Source organism: Tachypleus tridentatus, chromosome 7 (genome assembly GCF_004210375.1).
Source record: "Tachypleus tridentatus isolate NWPU-2018 chromosome 7, ASM421037v1, whole genome shotgun sequence".
Classification (NCBI taxonomy): Eukaryota; Metazoa; Arthropoda; class Merostomata; order Xiphosura; family Limulidae; genus Tachypleus; species Tachypleus tridentatus.
Window position 1 is genome coordinate 76,435,969 of NC_134831.1, and position 19,772 is coordinate 76,455,740.

Genomic DNA, 19,772 nt, shown 5'->3' on the forward strand with positions numbered 1-19,772 from the left:
TGTATCTAACTGATAGAACTTGGTCATCCTTGCATAAAAAACAGCTGAATCATTCAAACAGTATGAGTAGGGAAACATCACATGAGTATATTGTAGACCAACCAAAAAGAACCAGGATTAAATCCTGGGCCCTACTATGCCATGCAGTTCTTCTCAGGGATTGCCAGGAAGTAAAAGTGGAGTAGAGAAATGTCAGATGAAAAATAATTAAGTAGTTGGCACAAAAAATAAACATTAATAATTAAATATAACTGATCATTTAGTCTCCTAGTAATGACAATGATTGATCTCCGTTCCATAAAACCTTGCTCTAATTACTTGAGACTCTTATTTATAGTATTTTCCTGAATGAAAGGTACTTGTATCTGATTTTCTTTTTGTATTAAACTGTCTTCCAACATTTTGTTATAATTTTTAAATTATATTTTAGACTAGCTAATCACTTGTATATATTTTGATATGGTGAAAACATCAGTATATCTTTACATAAAGTGAAAAACCTTCGTCATTACAATTCACCTAAGGGTGTTGAAATATTTTAAAACTCTGGAAAGATAAAAATTGATTGCTAAGCCTGAGTGATAGTGTGTGCATTGCAAAGTAGTTTGTATATACATTAGTGAACCACATTATAATGACACATATTTTTGACAGGTTCGGGAGAAGCTCAGAGTTTCTCTAGAAAGAGTCATTACTTTAGAAGAGGAGCTGGTTCGATCTAATGAAGAAGTAAGTCCTGTCTATTCAGCAAAATGATGCATGTAAATGTATGCATATAAGATAGTATGCATTATGAGGAAAATTTTAATAATGTATTTTATGATTTACAGAAATATGTACATTGTATATCATAACTATGCACATTTATTAGAGATACAGTATCCATAACTTCTTTTAAGAAATAACAAGAACAATTATTAGACTTTTATGTGAATTTAATTTACATTTCAATAGCAAAAATCACGTAAGGTTTGGCATATGTAAATTATATGTTACAAGCACTGAAAACAATACTCTTACTATGACACTAATAACAAACTAATATGGTAACAATTTTTGTTGATCAACTTTATGTAAAGAATATTACAAATTCAGCATTTTTGTGCACTTGAAAAATACAGTAATACGGCATGCTGGAATGTTCCAGGTAAATTCTATATGGAAGTTAATCAACAAATTTAACTTCTTTTTTTTTTTAACAAATAGCATTACTTAAAAAAAATCATGTTTTGAACTCACCTTATGAAATGGATGATGTAGTTTGACAGTATTTTTCCATATTATTTTTAACATAACTCTCATCAAGAATATACTCTAATATTGATTTCAACAGACCTTAGAAACCTTCTATTTCTAAAATAAGATTTCTTTTGTGTGAAATTCTTAGCACTAACCTTTTACATAAGCAATCTCAGTGCTATCTAACATGTGAATAGCTACGTAACCATTTGTTACCATTATTTGTGTAATTAGAATCTTCTGTATGTTTAAGTATATTCATTTACTGCTGAGTGTACAAAGCATATAGAAAACCCCTAGTGGCATCCTTGATAAATGATACACACCTCCTGATGTTACTAGATATCAACTCTGCCATTAAAGTGGTTTATGGTTTGCCATTTATTAGAACTAGGTATGTGTGTGCTGCTGTTTACCATTGTTTAAGAACCTAATAGCATTAATAGAGGGTGTATTTATCGAATTTATCTTTGCTTCAAGTAATAAATGAATGTAGAAAGGTCTTTATAGAGAAATATAGATTTATGAGGCATGGAACTATAAATGATATTACATAAATATGTCATTCCTTTTGTGGTGAATACCAAGCATATTTGTTGCTAAAACAAGTAACTGTTTTGTTATAGATGTAGATAGCAGTCCCATTTCATTTCATGTGACCACAATAAAGTTATTTCAATTAATGATACTAATAACACTGTAAAGTTAAACAAGGATTGCTTGGGGCCATTATATATTCTGTTCTCACAAGGTCTCATGTAAAATTAGTTTTGTGATTGAGTTTGTGTAGTAATTGGCTATAAGTGGCATCATTTATCACCTGAGCTGTAATTTATAACTTGTTTTTAAATAGAGAAGTCACTGATTGGTGTTTCATTAGAGATATTTGTAAGATTGGTGTTTGTTGTGGAAAAAAGGAAAGCTAAGTTATAGACAGAAGATAAGGACTTGTTAAAACCTGAAAACCCAGTATTAAGACACATGTGGTGAAACTCGTAGTTTCACAAATGTTTAATAGATGTGCAGGATGTGTTTTTGTTCCAATCTGAAAGATATACAAATAGCAGCAGGATAACTGTGAAACAAATAATTTGACATGTCTTCCAGAGACATCGTGTAAAATGTTAATTATAACTAAGAGCAGTACAGTTAAATTCAAGTTTCAAGGAGAGTGATATTCTTCACTAAAGGGTACTGCATTGAATCACTCAAACTTAAGATAACTTTCCTATCACTATGAAAGATATAAATATAACTACTTATCCCTTCCATTAAATGAAAACATATCATGGCTCACATTAAAGATACCACACTGAATAAGCCTTGGTTTTAGATATTGAATACACACATGCATACATTTCAGTGTGTATTTATATATGTTGTGTACTTATACCTTAGTATATTTAATGAATTAAAATTAGTTAGATTAATAAGCGAACCTGTAATCAGGACTACATAAACTGATCAAAACTGCAAGTTGTTAGTAAAAGTAATTATTTGTTGTTTTTTTTTGTACCTAATTGTGTCTGTATCTTGTTAATTTGTACATTATTTACATAAGTTCATGTAGTTAGCTAGTTCCTAGTTTATCTGCTTAGTAGTAAGTGTTCCTGATAGATTGTACTTTGTACACGCTGCTTCCAGTTCTTTGTATATTGGGCTTGGTATGGCTGGTGGTTAGTGCACTTGACTTGCAATCTGAGGGTTGCAGGTTTCAGTCCATATCCCACCAACAATCTCATCCTTTCAGCTGTGAAGACAATATAATGTGACAGTCAATTTCACTGTTTATTGATAAAAGAGTAGCCCAAGAGTTGGTGGTAGGTGGTAATGACTAGCTACCTTCCCTCTAGTCTTTCACTGCTAAGTTAGGGACAGCTAGCACAAATAGCCCTTCAAAACAAACCAATTCAGTCTTTGTGTAACAAAACTAAATACTTGTATGTATGTTATGCTACTGCTTCAAAAATGATAATCAGTACAAAAACAAATTTGTTAATCATTGCTGGTAAAAGAACTATTTATAAGTATAGATAATGTTTGAAATGTTAACTATAATCCTAAATAATTTGTAATCAACAATACTTAAGTTTGTGCTTTGTGCATCTTATTGATCCTCTACAAGGTGCTTTCAAGAGCTGCATTTTGTTGGTGTATTTATCTTTGTTTCATATTTGTAGTTGCTATTGTTACTTTATCATATGATTGATGGATTATTAGTATCTATAGTGTGTAAGATAAAAATTTTCTGTGTTTAGATAATAGTTTTCTTTGTTACTAATTCATGTTTTTGCATAATTGGATGTTGAGTGATGAAGCATGGAAGAGGAAATTCAGACCTCTTCATAACTATATGCTTATGATGTAATATACAAAAAACTAACTTTAAGTACTTATCATTGCGAGTTCCTATTATAAAATACAGTGAGATATCACTCCTGTAAAAAACACAAAAAAAACACAATATCTAATGCTGGAAGTAAGAATTAAGCACAGTATGTTCAGTTTAGGTTATATTATTTTATTAGTAAGTGCATATTCAATAAGTAGGAGAGAAAAAAATAACATATTCATGATGAGAACTTTTCATTGACAAACTATCTTGAAATCATTGTTGGAAACTAATCTATAGCCACAGTGACAGTTGTTGAGTCACAATTTTAGTTCGCCAAAACTTGTGTGGTGCGTGACTTTTAATATGCATCAATTCCATCCAGTAAAAAAAATAGTTGTAATTATGTGAAAATCTACAAGACGTTAAGTTTTGTACTATTTTTTATTCTTTGGCAATCTTCCCTGCCAAAAAAAAATGAACAAAATAAACATAATAAAGAGGAAAATAAAGACATACATTTCTCAAAATAACACAGAAAAAAATGACTTAAAACTAGAATACAGTAACATGACTAGTAAGTAGATAAATCCAATGGCAGCTCTTTAGTCAAATCATTCTCAACAGAAGATGTGGTAGAAGTTGACACCTGAGGTTCTGAAGCACATTTCTTCAGTAGGGAATGGTACCCACGTCTGTCTTTGCAAGTGACCCAGTATCTGAATGCAGAGTCAAAGTTAAAATAATCTAAAGCTTTGGACTCCACGGATAAGTTCAGTAACATTTCTGTCTTGGCCACAGACAGACTGCTCTTGGCATCTGTTTGATACTGTTGTACCTGCTAATTCCCTGCTCACAGTTAACAGATGTAACTGGAATTATTAATCCAATTGCTGCAAGCTGAGACAGATTTGGAAAAGTTTGATGGGTTTAGTGGATGTATTCCTTGTAGAAGCTCTTCATGTTTCTGTTTTTGTGAGCATCCTGTTCCATTATGTTTTTTAGTAATAGCCATTCAGTCAGTGCCTCATCCTCATTGACAAAAGGAGAGAAATGCTGGATGAGTTTCTTCAGGTCATCCTCATCAGATACTGCTCTGCTGTGGCATGGGCTAAATATTGAAAAAATGACATGATGTTAGTGTCTGGGAATGCTACTTGTAGTCTTATGACCACCTCTTCAACAAATGACTCAGCAGCTTATCTGTACTTTTCACGTTGTTGATCAATATCTTTGATGTCATGGCCTCTGTAAGAAGTGTAACCACTGGCATCAGGAGCTTGTGGGAGTTCCTTCAGTGCAGTCTGTGTGTAAGGACCAGGGATGTGTACCAGCAACTGAATTGACAAAATTGACCCATAAATAATTGCTTTAGCCTGATAATAAGATAAGTCAGCTCTCTGTAGAGATCTTGACAAAAGTCCAAGAATGCCAACAGCATCAGCCAAAAAAAGTGTCATCATGACAAAGCTGTAACATGACATTTGCTGGACTAGACCATGTAGCAAGGCTCGGCCTGGAGTACCACCATGTTCCATTGCTATGACCTGCAGGCAGCTTTATCACAGATGCAATACAGTTGACAAGTGCTTGGACAGAATCATCAAAAGAGAGCCATTGTGTGAAGAACACTTGCTTGATTTTGTTGCTTTTCTCTCTTCCAGAACCCGACACAACTTAGGAGAATATTTCAGGCTTTTTGCAAACTGGTTGAAAACTGAAATGTACTTCACAGTTGGGATGGCTTCCTTTGCTTGTATAAGTAATGTGGCCATCTGTGCCTTAATGCCACCTTTACACATTCACAGCAGCAGTTGACATATCCTTCTTCAAAATTTGTGATGCTACTGCACTGCTATGATTTTTTGATTATGCATGCTTCACAAAGTTGTCTTTTTCAGGCTTAGTAGCAGTTTTCCCAGTGGTAGCATAAATATTTGTCTTCTTGTTGTCCCTGCGTAATTTGCAATGAAATGTATTTTGTTGGGAAACACGTTCCAGCCAAGGAAACTGTGAAAACCAAGTTTCTTTAACAACTCTGTGAAACTTGTGGGTATATTTTGTTTTTCACACTGACAGTCTGATCACTGCTGCAAGCTTCAGTTTCTTCAGAACCGTCTTTTCTTTTGGAACTGGATTTCCCACCATCAGTTGATGTTGTTGCTTCGACCTTCTTTTGAAAAAAAACTTAATATATTTAACTGTTTAGATGTCTTTTTATATAATCTAGGAGTTGTCATGATATCAATTCAAACACACGTCAAACGAAACTTGGGATTTCCACTTTGATGCAGACCATTTGTTGGTTTGACGAAAGTCATGTTTTCTCTGTTTACTGTTTGTGTACCACAGGCAGAATCAAACATGTAGCATAAGAGATGAAAATAAAAGAAATAATTAGCACAGCTGAGTAATAGTTGTTTTTTTTAATTTAATTTGTTAGTTGTCATATCCCTGAAATCATAAAAATACATATTTAAATAAAATATAAATTACAGTTAGTGGTAGTTTATAAAAACGTTTCTTGTTTCTTCAACTTGCTGGGGGGCACCTTTGGTTATTTGTCATCATTAATGACGTGGATGGCAATATAAACCAGGAAAGCTGTTAAGACCTAAACTTGAGCAGAATAAATAAAGGAAAACCATCCAAACCAAAAAATTATCTTTTGCCACTGTGGCGAAACCAACACTAGATTTTTAAATCACAGGCTGTTTCTTTTCGCCAATGGCGATGTGGCTAATGGTCTAGGTTTTATTTACTTGACACATTCAAAGTATAAGAACTTCTGCAAAATCAATTATAAATTGTTGGAAATGGTTAGACATTATTCATCATCTGAAGTGTATTTTATATATATATATATATATAATAAGGAATGTAAACTATCATATGTGTAGTGTTAATAGTCAAGTGTTTCAACCAATTAAAAGCAAGTGAAAAAGGATGAGATTTGTAGTAACATTAACACACCAGTCAAGGGTATGAATATTAATTCTTTATTTATCAGCCATTAAATTTTTGTGTTAGAACACTGGATAAAAACTAGTTACTCTGCAGTTACAGTACCTCAGAAGTAAAGTAGGAAGTGAAGTATCTGAAGATAAAATAGGTGCAGGAAATGGTGAAATATCTCAGCAGTCAAAGGTACGGATGGATGAGTTCCTTTAAAGTTTAATTTTTGCAGTGTATTAAACTATTCCATAACTTACAATTAGATCATCCTGATTACAGTGTTATTCTATTTCCAAAAATGAAAATTGTTGTAAAAGATTTGTTTTGGTTAGTGTAAGCTTCTTCATTATATTAAGTTTCATGTGAAATGTGTAGTTGTATGTATATTGCTCTGTCTCTGTGTGTATTTGCATAAACACATCAGAAAGATAAATACACAATTTTATTAACTATGATTTTCTTTCTATGGAGATAATTAAATGCTATAAACTTTGGGAAAACTCTGACATTTTTGACAAATTAAACTCAATTTTTCTGAAATTAGAAAATGTATATTTTCATTACTTGCAGTTCATAAAATCAGTTTAAATTAATTTTTTATATATATTTCTTTGGAAAATGAGAAAAACTACTGTTTAATCTTATGAATGTTTTATGTATTTTAAACATTTGGAATTGAACCCCTAAAAAAGTCTTGAAAAGCCTGCATTAATTCCTAGTATGTACATAATTTATTCATAGTGATGAATAGGCTGCTATATATACATACATTTCATTGATTTGACTTGAAGTCCAAGCCTTCTTTATCAAATAACCTTTATCACATTATATAAATAAATTTAAATATTAAACTTTTAGATATCAAATAATAGAAAATTGTGTGTGTGATCTTTCTATTATTTTTTTAATATGTAAATTCTATGAGATGTTGCAAATATAATTTGATTTGAAGGAATTGTTACTCATGTTGTAATAAAACCAAACAAAGTGTATAAATAACAATATTACTATAACAAACTATTAAATTGTTGTAACATGTCAATAATTTCCGAACTAAAACCAACATGAACAATCCCTGAAAGTGTAATATATCGAGCTAACATTCACAATACATGTTTTCAGGTACCTAATGGATCAATAGAAGCAGCAGCAGAAGCGGCCAAGATGGTGGAACTTAAGGATACAATAGATAAGCAAAATACTGAACTTGGAACGGCTCGAACAAAACTATCAGAACTGGGAACTAAAATTCAAGATATGGAGGAAATGTTGACGTCATCACAGAAAGAGGTTGCAAAGCTGCAGACTGAAAACACAAAGTTAGCACGTGACCTCAGAGAGGTAGGAAAGAAGTGAAGCATCTGGTTTTTGTTGTTTTCCAGATGAATGAAGAAATAGTTTTAAATTAAGGGTTAGAAGTACCTAAAGGTATATAGTTTTGTATCCAGGTGTTTAATATAAGTATCTGGATTCACAGATCTTTTTTATCTTTAGTCTGTCCTCCAACTTTTTTTTCCCTAAAACTTTGGAAAAAGTACATTTGTGAACAATAACTTTACAAGAAGAAATTTTAGGAAATTTACCTTTGTCAACATCCAGTTTTATTTCAGATAATTAGGTGTGAAAGAAAAAGGTGTGTGTATTCATATATATATATATATATATATATATATATATATACAGACAGATACACAGAAAATATTATGGATTTAAAAACTTTTAATACATGTCTAAATCACTCTGTATTTGTATCTTCTTTCTTCAGTCATGTTATACATGTTATTAAGAAAAAACTCAACAACAGTATTGTGTTTTGAACCACTAAGTTATACTTTGATATCCAACCACCAGGAAAAAAAAAGTAAAATAATCATCACAGTGTATACATTTTCTGTTTTGTTAACATGATATATCCAGCATTTTTAAATGGCGTGTGAAAATCAAACTGATCTTTAATATTTCTACAGTGTTTACATTGATCTGTACCTCTATACATTTATTAATAATGTGCTATAAAAGACGTACATTTTATTCACACACAACTTATTTAAGCTCACAAATTGTTTTACAGACCAACAAATTTCAAAGAAAAGTTTAAATGTTTATAAAATTCTGATTGTAAGTGAAAACTGAAGTATTATTTTTTTACGTTTAGAATAACGCCCAAAAAGAAGACCAGGAAGAAAGAATAACAACCCTAGAAAAACGATATCTCAACGCCCAACGAGAATCAACATCAATTCATGATCTAAATGAAAAATTAGAACAAGAATTAATTAATAAAGAAGCACAATTAAAACTAGTAAGTTTTGTTTACATTCCTTTTTCTAGAAATTCACAAAGGGATTTTAATTAAAAGGATTTTAAAAACAAACTTTTACCTTCCAAAAAATACTATTTTAAGCAGTATTCTATAATGTGAAAAGAAGAAATGTTAATATGTATCTTATGGACTGATTCTTTAAAAAATAACCTTGATCTAACTGTGCTCTAAATGTTCAGCATTTGATCTAAAAACATTGAAATAAGAAAATATCTTAACATTCAGAGACAATCAAAAACCTGTTCATCATACCAATTTAACATGTAGTTCTTCCCTTTCATTATTGTAATATTTTATTTTTTTTTCCTGTGTCTGATGAATCAGCCTTTGGTAAACACTATTTATAGCAAATGAATCAACAGAAATTTAAATGAATGTATTTTATGCTTACCAGAATACTCTCGACATATTAGTTGACAAGTGGTGGGTCACAAATAGCTTTGTTATGGACTGCATGATATTGGTGGGTCACATACAATTATATTTCAAAGATAAAATGTTTCTTGTGGTATATGAGTTTATGACATTGCGACTGCTCCTTGGCCCATTTTGGTTATTTAATATCATTAGTAGTTAAATTTATTTTGTTGTAGCCGATGTATTAAGGAGCTAACTATGTCATCAGTAACTCGATCTAAGTTGTCAGTATTTTATGTTTTAATGTTGTATGTGTCACAGTATTTCATATTATTATTTTTTATTTCATATTTAAGATACAGGCTCAATTCTTACAAAAATGGCAGAACGTAGCAACTTAATTATAATAAAGCATTGATATTTAAAAAAATCTTACAAAATTTTCTTCCTGAATTATACACAAGATATCACATCTCCAAATACAAGTGTGATACAGTGAGTTATAACTAATATTGCAAATGGCATTTCTTGTTATGAAAAAATAAAATGTTATCTTTTAGAGTGAAGAAAAAGTTAGAGCACTGGAAGAAAGGCTAGAACTGACTGAACAGAAGCTTTCTCAGTTCTCTAAGAAAGCTGAAGCCTTGCCAGCCAAGGAAGCTGAACTTCAGCAGAGAATGGAGGCATTGTCTCAGGTTTGTTACAATATGCTTTTATGAGTAATAGGTTTTATGGTCAGCCTGGATCACTGAGTTGTATAGACAAGTGTTAATTTTGTTTAACAGGACATTTGTGATTATAACCTTGGACCAGTCAGAATGTACCATTAAACTGTAAGTTGATTCAGTAAGTGTTTCTTTAAACTGGTCATGAATACCATTGATGTTTTTACTGAATATTTTATATTTAAAAAAAATTCCCATCTACATAATTTCTTTAACTTAACTTTTTTGCATGAACATTAAAAGTGTTTATTTTCTCATGAAATTTTTGGCATATGCCAACCTAACAGTACATCATATACTGGTATTTACCAAAAACTTGTGATACAGTTTTTTAATGTTATATTTACTGTTTCTCACAGATTGCTGAACAAATTGACTAGGCTAATGCACCAGTTATTGTTTCACTGAACACATACATAGACATGTACACAATTGAGTGGAACATTACTACTCACACAGAAAATGCAGTAAGAATGACCCAACCAATGTATCATTTATTTGTTTACAAAACTTGTATGCATAAAATGTTAAAACCAAACCAACACATATTGCACATACTGATGATATCTAGAAACTTGCTGTAACTTATCTCGCAAATCTTAATGATGGAAAATGTCCCATCAGATTAAACATTTATCTTCTTCTCAACTTGTAATATGTGTTGATATAGCTGATTTAAATCTGACTGTTTTTGCAAAACACACAATACAGTAACTTGCAAAAATATTTACCCACTTTGAAGTTTCCACATTTTGTCGTTGTCTGAGCTTGCAGTCATGAAACTTTCAAATGGGACCTTTTATTTAAAATCTACACAATTTATTCCAAACTGAGGAAGCTAAAAATATGCTGATATTATGTAAATAAATGAGATTTTTAAAGAAAATTAGAATATTCTCAACTGCTCAAGTATTAAACTCCTTTGTTATGGCAACCATAAATTAGTTTAGGTGCAAAAGATTAGTGTGAACAGTTATGAAATTAATGTTATGGTCTCTGTCCATGTGTGGTCAGTGTGGTTTAACTTGATGTCAGAGTAAGTGCATCTATTCAAGCTACAACTCACATAGTGGAGAAATGAACCATGAAGACCAAGGATATTCACAAACAAGTCAGAGATTAAGTAGTAGAGAAGCACAGATCAGGAGAATGTTACAAGAAGATTTCAAAGCCACTTGTTGTTCGTTTGAATATGTTGAAGTCCATCATTAAGTAGTGGAATATGCTTTGCATAACCCAGCTCAGGCTGCCAATCAAACTAAGCAGTCTGCATAAAGAAATAAATATATTCTTCCACTAAAGGGTTAAACAGTTATATAAAAGAAAATAACAAAAAGGGAGAGGTTTTCCAGTGTCATGGGGTATGTGTTCTGTGTATATAATTTTAAGGTTTTTAGTGACAGTTCTATAATTTAAATAGAACTGATGATGTATTGCACTTGCAGATGGGAGAAGGCTTGCCGAGTGCTAAAATGAGGCTAGGTTAAACTAACAAGGTTTGGCCTATCTTTACATTTTAGATAGTAAGTTGTTTGTACAATTAATGTTAGATATGTATAAATATTTTTAACTATAGGCTCAAGAAAGACACATGAGTATAGAAGACAGAGTACAGAGGTTAGAACAGCAACTTGAAGAAAAAAGTAGTGAGCTTATGAAGGTAAGTGTGATAAAAGAAAATATTCTGTCATGCAGGTCTCAGGAGTAGGATTAAATTGTTTATAAGCTATATTCCAAATGTATTTTTGTTCAGTACACTGTGTGTGTGTGTGTGTGTGTGTGTGTTGCCTTCCTTTACTTGTCCAAAACTTCCAAATTTTATCAGCAGATTGTTTCAAGGTACAGATTGTAGTTGGGTGTTAAGAGTGACCTTCCTATTATCCTTCACCTTTTATCTTCTTTGATCTTTCCTTAATTATTTCTAATACTGTACATCTAAAGATTTTTCATTTCACAACTAAAATTATGTACAGTCAAAAGTAAAACATTCTGTTGGTTTTATATCTGTATTTTGTCATTGGGCAAAAAAATTATTAAAAAATAAATCTTCACTTCTGATGAAAACATTGTTTTCTCTTTATTTAAATATTAATAAATTGTAATCTAATGCTTTTATTTTGAAACATTAAGGTAAAACTAGAATTCTACTTAACTTTTAAAACAAAGATACATGTTTTTTAATGAGATAATTCTCAGAGAGTAACTAGCTGTGTTATTCACTTGGTTCTGAAGTACTGAAAACCTATTATTCTCTATTTCTGATATTAAACTTGTTTTTTGCATAATATAATATCACTGTATTATCTAATTTGAAGGTATAATATTCATTGAATTATGATGTTTTGAAAAGGTGTTATTCCTTTAGTGTGAAACTTCTTAATCTTTGTACGTATTTGTTATTCAGATTGTGAATATATATGTTTCCTTGGTTTTTAAGACTTGTAATGTATGTAAATTAATGTGTATAGTTATAAATGGACTGTTCTCTACTTTAAAATATGTTTATTTACAGGCTTTTGACTCTTATTGGAGACTTCATTGTTGTTTGATGAAGACTCTGTTTGGTAAGAGAGCTAAAAGCTTACAAATAAAAGAAGAGTATTTTAATATAGGGGAACAGTTCATGCATAATTCTGCATATCTCTTTTTTACTTATGTATGGGTTATAGTTAACTTTTGTAAGTTATTAAATGATTTTAATTCTAATTTCCAAAGTACCAAGCTTATGTTGTCTTAACAGTACCAATTGTGTCTTCAACAGTACCCTATTGTCAGAATAAGTTAGTTAACTGGAGAATATTTTTTCATGATATTTGATTTCGTCATCAAGCCTCCACATGGCTCAACAATATTCCAAGGAAATAATGTTCTTACACAAATTACAAGATAACTTTCTGAATCAAGTAATTTTTAACATTACAGATATTCTTATAATATACTTTGTTTTATGTTTGTTTCTTAGGTTTATTCATGTGAAAGTCTTATTTAATGTGAAACAAAAGCTTGCAAGCTATGTTGGAGTATCTAATGTCCAGACAGTTATTTATATAAATTTTTTAATATATATTTTTTCCTAACAAATGCTGTCAACTCTTTATCTGTAAATGGGTATATGTAATGAGCAAAAATTTCCTAGTGAAATTAAAATAAAGCTTTAATTTTTTTGAAATGAGTATTGCTTAATTTTGCATATCTAAGCTTATGTTTAAAAAAAATATGTAATTTGCATTTAATATAAAAATATACCAAGATGTACATCATATTCATGAAATTATATCAAAATGCAACCTACTGACTTTAGTTCTGAGTACCAACTAACTTATTGCTTTAGGCAAGGCAAAGAGAGAAAATGAATGAAGAACACAATCAGAGGCTTTCAGCAACTGTAGATAAACTTCTGGCTGAATCAAATGAACGTCTTCAGCTTCACCTGAAAGAAAGAATGAATGCATTAGAAGAGAAAAGCAATCTCTCTCAGGAACTAGATCGTACTAGAAAACTATTAGATGACACATTTAATGAAAAGGTCTGCTATGTTTTTGTTTTTCTCAACTTCTTATCAAGAAATCCATGTAGTTATTATTAGTAGATTTTTACTTCTTGAATTTGTAAGAGTAGTTATGTTGCCTCAAACTGTACCTGGATGCAACAGTTGTCAACTTGGGTGGTGTTTTTTCACATCTCTATAGAAGTATGCATATATGATAATTTTTTATAACATTTAATGGAGTGTTATTTCTACTGAAAGTATAAATAGAAATACTTGCTCTTTATTATATCCTCTTTTGTACTTACTATATAATTCCCAGTATATATAATGATTTTACATGTTTTCTTAAATAAGTGTATGCTATAATTAACATAAGGTTTATATGGCATACAGAAAAACAAAAAACTTAATGTGTAATTAATTACTTTTAATATATGAGGCAAAACCATTCAACATATGCATGTAGTAATCACCATGTGTAAAACTTATTCTATTGTATTAAACAACATCAAAGTGAACAAATGATACAACAGAAAAATTAATTAGAACATTTCTCACCAATTAATAGAGCATAAAAATTAATTTTTAAATAATTTTTAAATTTAAGATAATACACTTGAAGTTATGTTACTCAAAAATGAGAGTTAGTTTGATTAAGCTTTTTCTCTCATAACTAGAACCTTGTTTGTTTTTAATGTGAAGTAGTGTCTGTAACTAGTACAATGTATCACTGTTTGCTTTTAGGAGAAGGGAAATTCAACAGTTTGCAAAACATTTAGAGGCATGATAAAAAAGTTGAATATCAGTGCTTCATAATGTAAAACTCCTTATCAGGATTGAATATCAAAATTTGTAACATTGTTTTTATATATGCTTTTTTTAATTCTTTTGTTTTCTACAGAACTGAAAAAAGTAACAACTTTTTTTTTCTCTAGTCACTTCTTTAATGTTAATATTCCTGAAGCAAATTTCTCATTTAACTAAACCCAAAACACCCAGACTCCATTTTTAGCTCAAAAAGAGTAATTGTGTATACTTTTGTAAATAAATAACAAAACGTTTTATTAATTAGAAATAGATTATTAAGACATATACTTAACGATGTTATTTTTCAGTACTTTTATAAATTATATTTAAAAGCATTTTTTACATTAAGTTATTTAGCAAAGAGATGTCTTGCAATTCATAAGAAAGATGTTCGAGGTCATGTGGTATCCTTCGAAATGCCATCTTCATTAGTGATGTTCCCTCTGATGATCATATTTATTCACTGTTGCTTGACATCACAGTTTCCATTGTAATACACTTCTTGCAAGGATGATGAGGATAGTTTTAAGTCACTCATTTTAACATACTATTGTACATGAGCTTTAGCTTCCAAGGTCATGTTTAAGCAGAAAAAACATAAGAACAAAGTCCATTGCAACTGCATCAAGGATTTGACAAATATGTAATCAAAAAGGATTGTTGTAAATCCTCTTCTTTGGCTCTCTTTAAGAAGAAACAGATATAGATTTTGAGATGTGACTGAAATTTTATGAATTTTTGGCTAATTAGCTTTCATCAGGTTCTTTATTATTTTTTTTTATTATTATTATCATTTACTAATAGATGTGTCCTGATTCATCATAATGGCTTTTTTATCTGAGAGGTTCTCTTTCATAACCACAGTTTTCACTTTGTGAATGAAGACATCTCTTTGAATTAACTTGATATCTGCTGTTTTGAAACCTGTTGTTGTTCTAAATGTTGTGCTGTGCACATTTTTGTTTCATGTAAACATTGCATGAGAGTTTTCTTCATTGGCTCTTTATTGTTCAAAGACTATTCTCCCTAAACAATTGGAAGAGCTAGTTAATTTCTTCTAGCTGTATGTTTACCTGTATCATCATTAAAATATCAGATGATTGGAAATTTGCTTTAAATTAAATGAATAAGTGTTAAACTTGTCAAACATATGCACCATAACTGGTCTGCTGTAGTATGTGATGAAATTATCACATACATATTGTTCAAGTAGTGCAATGAACTTCATGTAGTTGTAACAATTATAACATTTCAGAAGAGATTCATGAGAGCATAATTTTATATACTTTTATAGGAAAAGATTGTTCGAGAGCTTGCTGTAATGCGTGGTGAAATGGACAAACTTCGACAGGATGTGAATAATTATCGAGCAGAGAGTTTAGTTAGGTTTGTTGACTGCCTATCTTTTAAGGCTGTTTTTTGTTATCAGCAAAAACTTTTGTGATTAGAAGTATTCACCTAAACTTTTTGATAAATACTGAAAAGGAATAATGTCTAAGTTTTATTAAACGACAGAGATTAAAGCTTATCTTATCCATATCCATGTAACAAGCGTTATCAGTTATCATCCTTTATTGTGTAATACATGTTTTCCTTAACTTGCATAACAAGCTTCATCATCATTTCTTGTTCCCAATTCATGTAGACATTGTCACGTCTCATTTCTTGTTCCCAACCCATGTAGACATTGTCACGTGTCATTTCTTGTTCCCAACCCATGTAGACATTGTCACGTGTCATTTCTTGTTCTCAACCCATGTAGACATTGTCACGTGTCATTTCATATTCTCAAAACATATAGCAACTGTGATGTATCAGCTCTTGTTACTAGTTTATATAAAAGTCATTATAATGTGCCATCTCTTGTTGTTAACCTGTGATAATAAACAATATAATGTATCAGCTATTGTTGTCAACCTATAAAAAAACAAAAAATGCCATTATGTATCATTTCTTCAACCTGTATAACAACCATTATAATGTATTTCATATTTTTGGAAAATGAATTATTCTTTGTCATCATACATGTAATACAAAGGTGCTACATTACCACTTGTAGTCAGTCATCAATGTTTCATCTTATGAAACAAAAGCTTAACTTGCATCATTGTCAGTTTTTAAATCATGAGTGTTGTAGGTGTTTTAAACAAACATTGCCATGTGTTTTCAATCATTCTCAGCTGACAACTCTTAATGACACAAAGCAAGATTAATTTGCTGTTTTTTGAACTCTTGAGACTTCTTTTTTATGTGGAAATTATGTACTCTTTTGTATGTTTTTATTAGTTGAAAAAGTAATATCAGTGTGGATAATAGCAATAACATGTTAGGGCTTGGAAACAACTCCAATAGTAGATATATTTCTTAAATATTAATAAACTTAACATAGAAATTCAAGTTATTTTCATTGTTGGTGAATATTTAGGTACAAGTACCTATCAGAGGAAATTTAATCTTGCATTAATTTTCTGTAACAAATTTTCCATGATCACTATTCTGGGGCCTCCCAGTGGGACAGCGGTGTGTCTGCAGACAAATACCTCTTTAAACAGAGTTTTGATACTCATGGTCAGCAGAGCACAGACAGCCCATTGAGTAGCTTTATGCTTAATTTCAAAAAAACAAACACTATTCTGGAATCCCAGTAGACCCTATCATCAAAATGTAATTTTAAAATATTTAAATAAAAATACTGATATTTTAGTAACAAAAAACACCAAAATTCAAAACCTGTTCCTTTATTAATCAATAAATAAACATTGAATATTACAAATTGTTTCTGTTTGACAACCTAAACCAAGTGTAATAATTTAACACAAACTAGCTGAATACTGAAACTACTGAGAAAAAAACAAATATATTTGTGCTTCCATCTGTCTACACTAATGTTTATAAACTACTTGGGGTCCATGAAAACTCCAGAAAACTAATGCAGGGTTAAGTATAAAAAAGAGAAAAATTTTGTTTTTGTAAGAAAACCAAATTAACAGTTGTTAAGTAATGGAATTATACTTTTATTGTCTTCAGTGCTCTGAAATTTAAACAGTTCAGGAGAACAATATAATTAAAAATAATGTAATCCATAGATTTTAGTAGAAGCTAATTTTATTATCAAATCATCTGGAGTTAGTGTGTTTTGAAACTTGACATGAATATATGTATGTGTGCATCATATTGCTAAATAATAATAACACAAATTATTTTCAAACCCAATTAATTGGTTTTATTCCTAACTGCTAATTTCATACAATTACTTTTAACTTATTCTCCAAAAATTTTAAAATTGTGCTTTTTCACATGAAATATATAAAAATATGTATTTTGTGTATATGGGAATTTCCACAATATCATATATACAGGTAAATAAAAACTTGTATTTTCCTTATATTACAATTTAAGTTAAAAACTCTTTGATGTTCGGTTTCTCCAGATTAGAATTGTGTATTAGCATAGCCTGCATAGCGTAACTGTTAAAACAGAATGTTTATTATGATCTTGGTGGTTCTACCCTCACATCTTTTTTTATTATTATTATTATTACAACTTAGAAGCACTACAACATTTATTTCTGATGTTTTTGAAGCAAAATAGGATTTACTTAGCTACTAGTTAGTTGTCTGTTTAGATATTAGAATAGCTGTTTTAATGCTCTGGATCATGCATGTTTGTTGTTTTGTTGGAAAATCAGGGTGATGTGAGGTTTTATTTTATTAGCTGTAACTAACATTTCTGTTTTAAGTTTCAAATTTAAGAAAATAATAACTAAAGCTGTAAAAAACTGGAAACCAGAAGGACTAATTTATTAAATAAAATCTGTAATTTCAGTTACTTTTAGTTTGTTAAGCCAAAATATTTTTTATTCACTATGGGCATGATACATTTATTTTTATAATTGTCATAGAAATACTGTTTTGGTATTTTTCATTTGAAACTTTAACTCCATGTGAATTGTTCAGTTACTGGTGTATATTAATTGAACATATTTCATAGTTTCAGTTTATGATAAAACTAATTCAATTTACCCTTTCAGTGCATGACTGTAGAACTTGAACACATTAGCGATTCTCTCAAACATACTTTTATTTTTTGCAAGAGTTCTTTAATATACTTTCATAAACACTGTACTATCTCATCATTGAGTTTTGCACAATAAGACCTAGTACTTTCTGAAAGTGGGTATGAAATTTGAATATTTCTTTCAGAGTTTCCTGTTTTAGGTTCATGGATTGGCATAACAGATGATTTAGTTGAATCAGTTTGATTGTATTTAAATAAATTATCTCATCTTTTCATACACCAACACTGCATTGCCTTTGCTGACAGAGCATTTTGTATTTTTTTTTCTACTTCCATTTTGGCATGTTATATTGCTGCATGGCCATGATGCTGGCTGCTTTGGAATGGATCAGGGTGGGGCCTAGTCGTTTGTACTCCCACCCATCACCACTTACACCTTCACCCAACAGACCATCATCTGGCTCAGGTTTAGATAGTACTGATGAAAGTCACAGAGTGACTGGCTTTAACTTCATCTCCCCTACTGCATCTATTAATCGTAGGACCCAGAAGGGGCGCCAACAGCCACTAGAAGCAGAACCACCAAAGGTGAGTGTGCCCTTTACACTTGTATGAAGATTATGTGTGAAGCTCTTACAGTGGCAAACTAGACAAAACCTTTCCAGAAACTAATTGGCTTGGGACAGTTTTCACAAGTTAGTTTTCTGGTGGCCCTAGAATCAGTTATTCAGAAGACTACAGATCCAAAGGTTTGATTTTGTAGAAGATCATACAACCAAATATTCAGTTACTCATGAAATGGTAAGGCCAAGATTTTGTTGTCTTATGGATCTGTAACTTTGTTATTTAAAAAGAATCTATTACCTGGTTATCTAGAAAATAAATGCAATAGTTTTGTAATTTAAGTAGTTTTAAACTTGGAAAATAAATCTTTAAAACAAAAGACAGGATTTGTATCTCTAAGAAGAAAATCATCTGTAAAACTTGTTCTAAAAATCGACTCATAATTTAGTTTTATTGCAGATAATATTACCAGTTAGAAGATTGTTCTCAAAAGTAAAATCCAACATTTAGTGTTGGAAAAAAAACATTTCCTAGTGGGTAAGCATACAAATCTACAGACTTGCAACTCTAAAATCCAAGGTTTCGATGCTCAGAGTGGACGTAGCTCAAATAACTTGTGTAGCTTTGTGCTTCAAAAAAAATTGAGTTAAATTCTGTCTTTTTATTTCAGTCTTCACAAGTAAAAGGTGAATTCAGTAATTAAAAATGGACAAATGAGATAAGTTATCAAATTTTAATTATAAAGATGGTTTTAAAATAGATAGTCAATATGCTTTACATAGTATTGTGTTAAGGTAAAATTGCTAATTAATGAAAAGTTAGTTTTAATGTGTCATTCTTACTTATTGTTAGAATACATTGATAATTATCTTCAGTGGGAAGTTAATGATCATAGTGATAAACCTGTTTTTAGATTCTTATGCTAAAAAGATGTGCAAAGATGGTACTATCTCGCATTTAATC

At 30.6% G+C, this 19,772-nt stretch overlaps 1 protein-coding gene across 10 annotated transcripts in view; it reads left to right on the forward strand.

Moving 5' to 3' along the window:
• Liprin-alpha (PTPRF interacting protein alpha) overlaps nucleotides 1-19,772 on the forward strand; it is a 303,577-nt gene that overhangs the window by 249,712 nt on the left and 34,093 nt on the right. For 9 of the 10 annotated variants that reach the window (XR_013030960.1, XM_076512547.1, XM_076512546.1 and 6 more), the window contains 9 exons: nucleotides 655-729; nucleotides 6,632-6,718; nucleotides 7,649-7,867; nucleotides 8,682-8,828; nucleotides 9,767-9,901; nucleotides 11,508-11,591; nucleotides 13,263-13,457; nucleotides 15,523-15,614; nucleotides 18,638-18,833. Coding sequence is in view for 9 of the 10 variants with exons in the window: in XM_076512547.1 (XP_076368662.1) it covers nucleotides 655-729; nucleotides 6,632-6,718; nucleotides 7,649-7,867; nucleotides 8,682-8,828; nucleotides 9,767-9,901; nucleotides 11,508-11,591; nucleotides 13,263-13,457; nucleotides 15,523-15,614; nucleotides 18,638-18,833 (1,230 nt within the window). In the remaining variant the exon portion in view is untranslated. The remainder of the gene's footprint in view (nucleotides 1-654; nucleotides 730-6,631; nucleotides 6,719-7,648; nucleotides 7,868-8,681; nucleotides 8,829-9,766; nucleotides 9,902-11,507; nucleotides 11,592-13,262; nucleotides 13,458-15,522; nucleotides 15,615-18,637; nucleotides 18,834-19,772) is intronic. The other variant, XM_076512552.1, reaches the window with a different exon arrangement.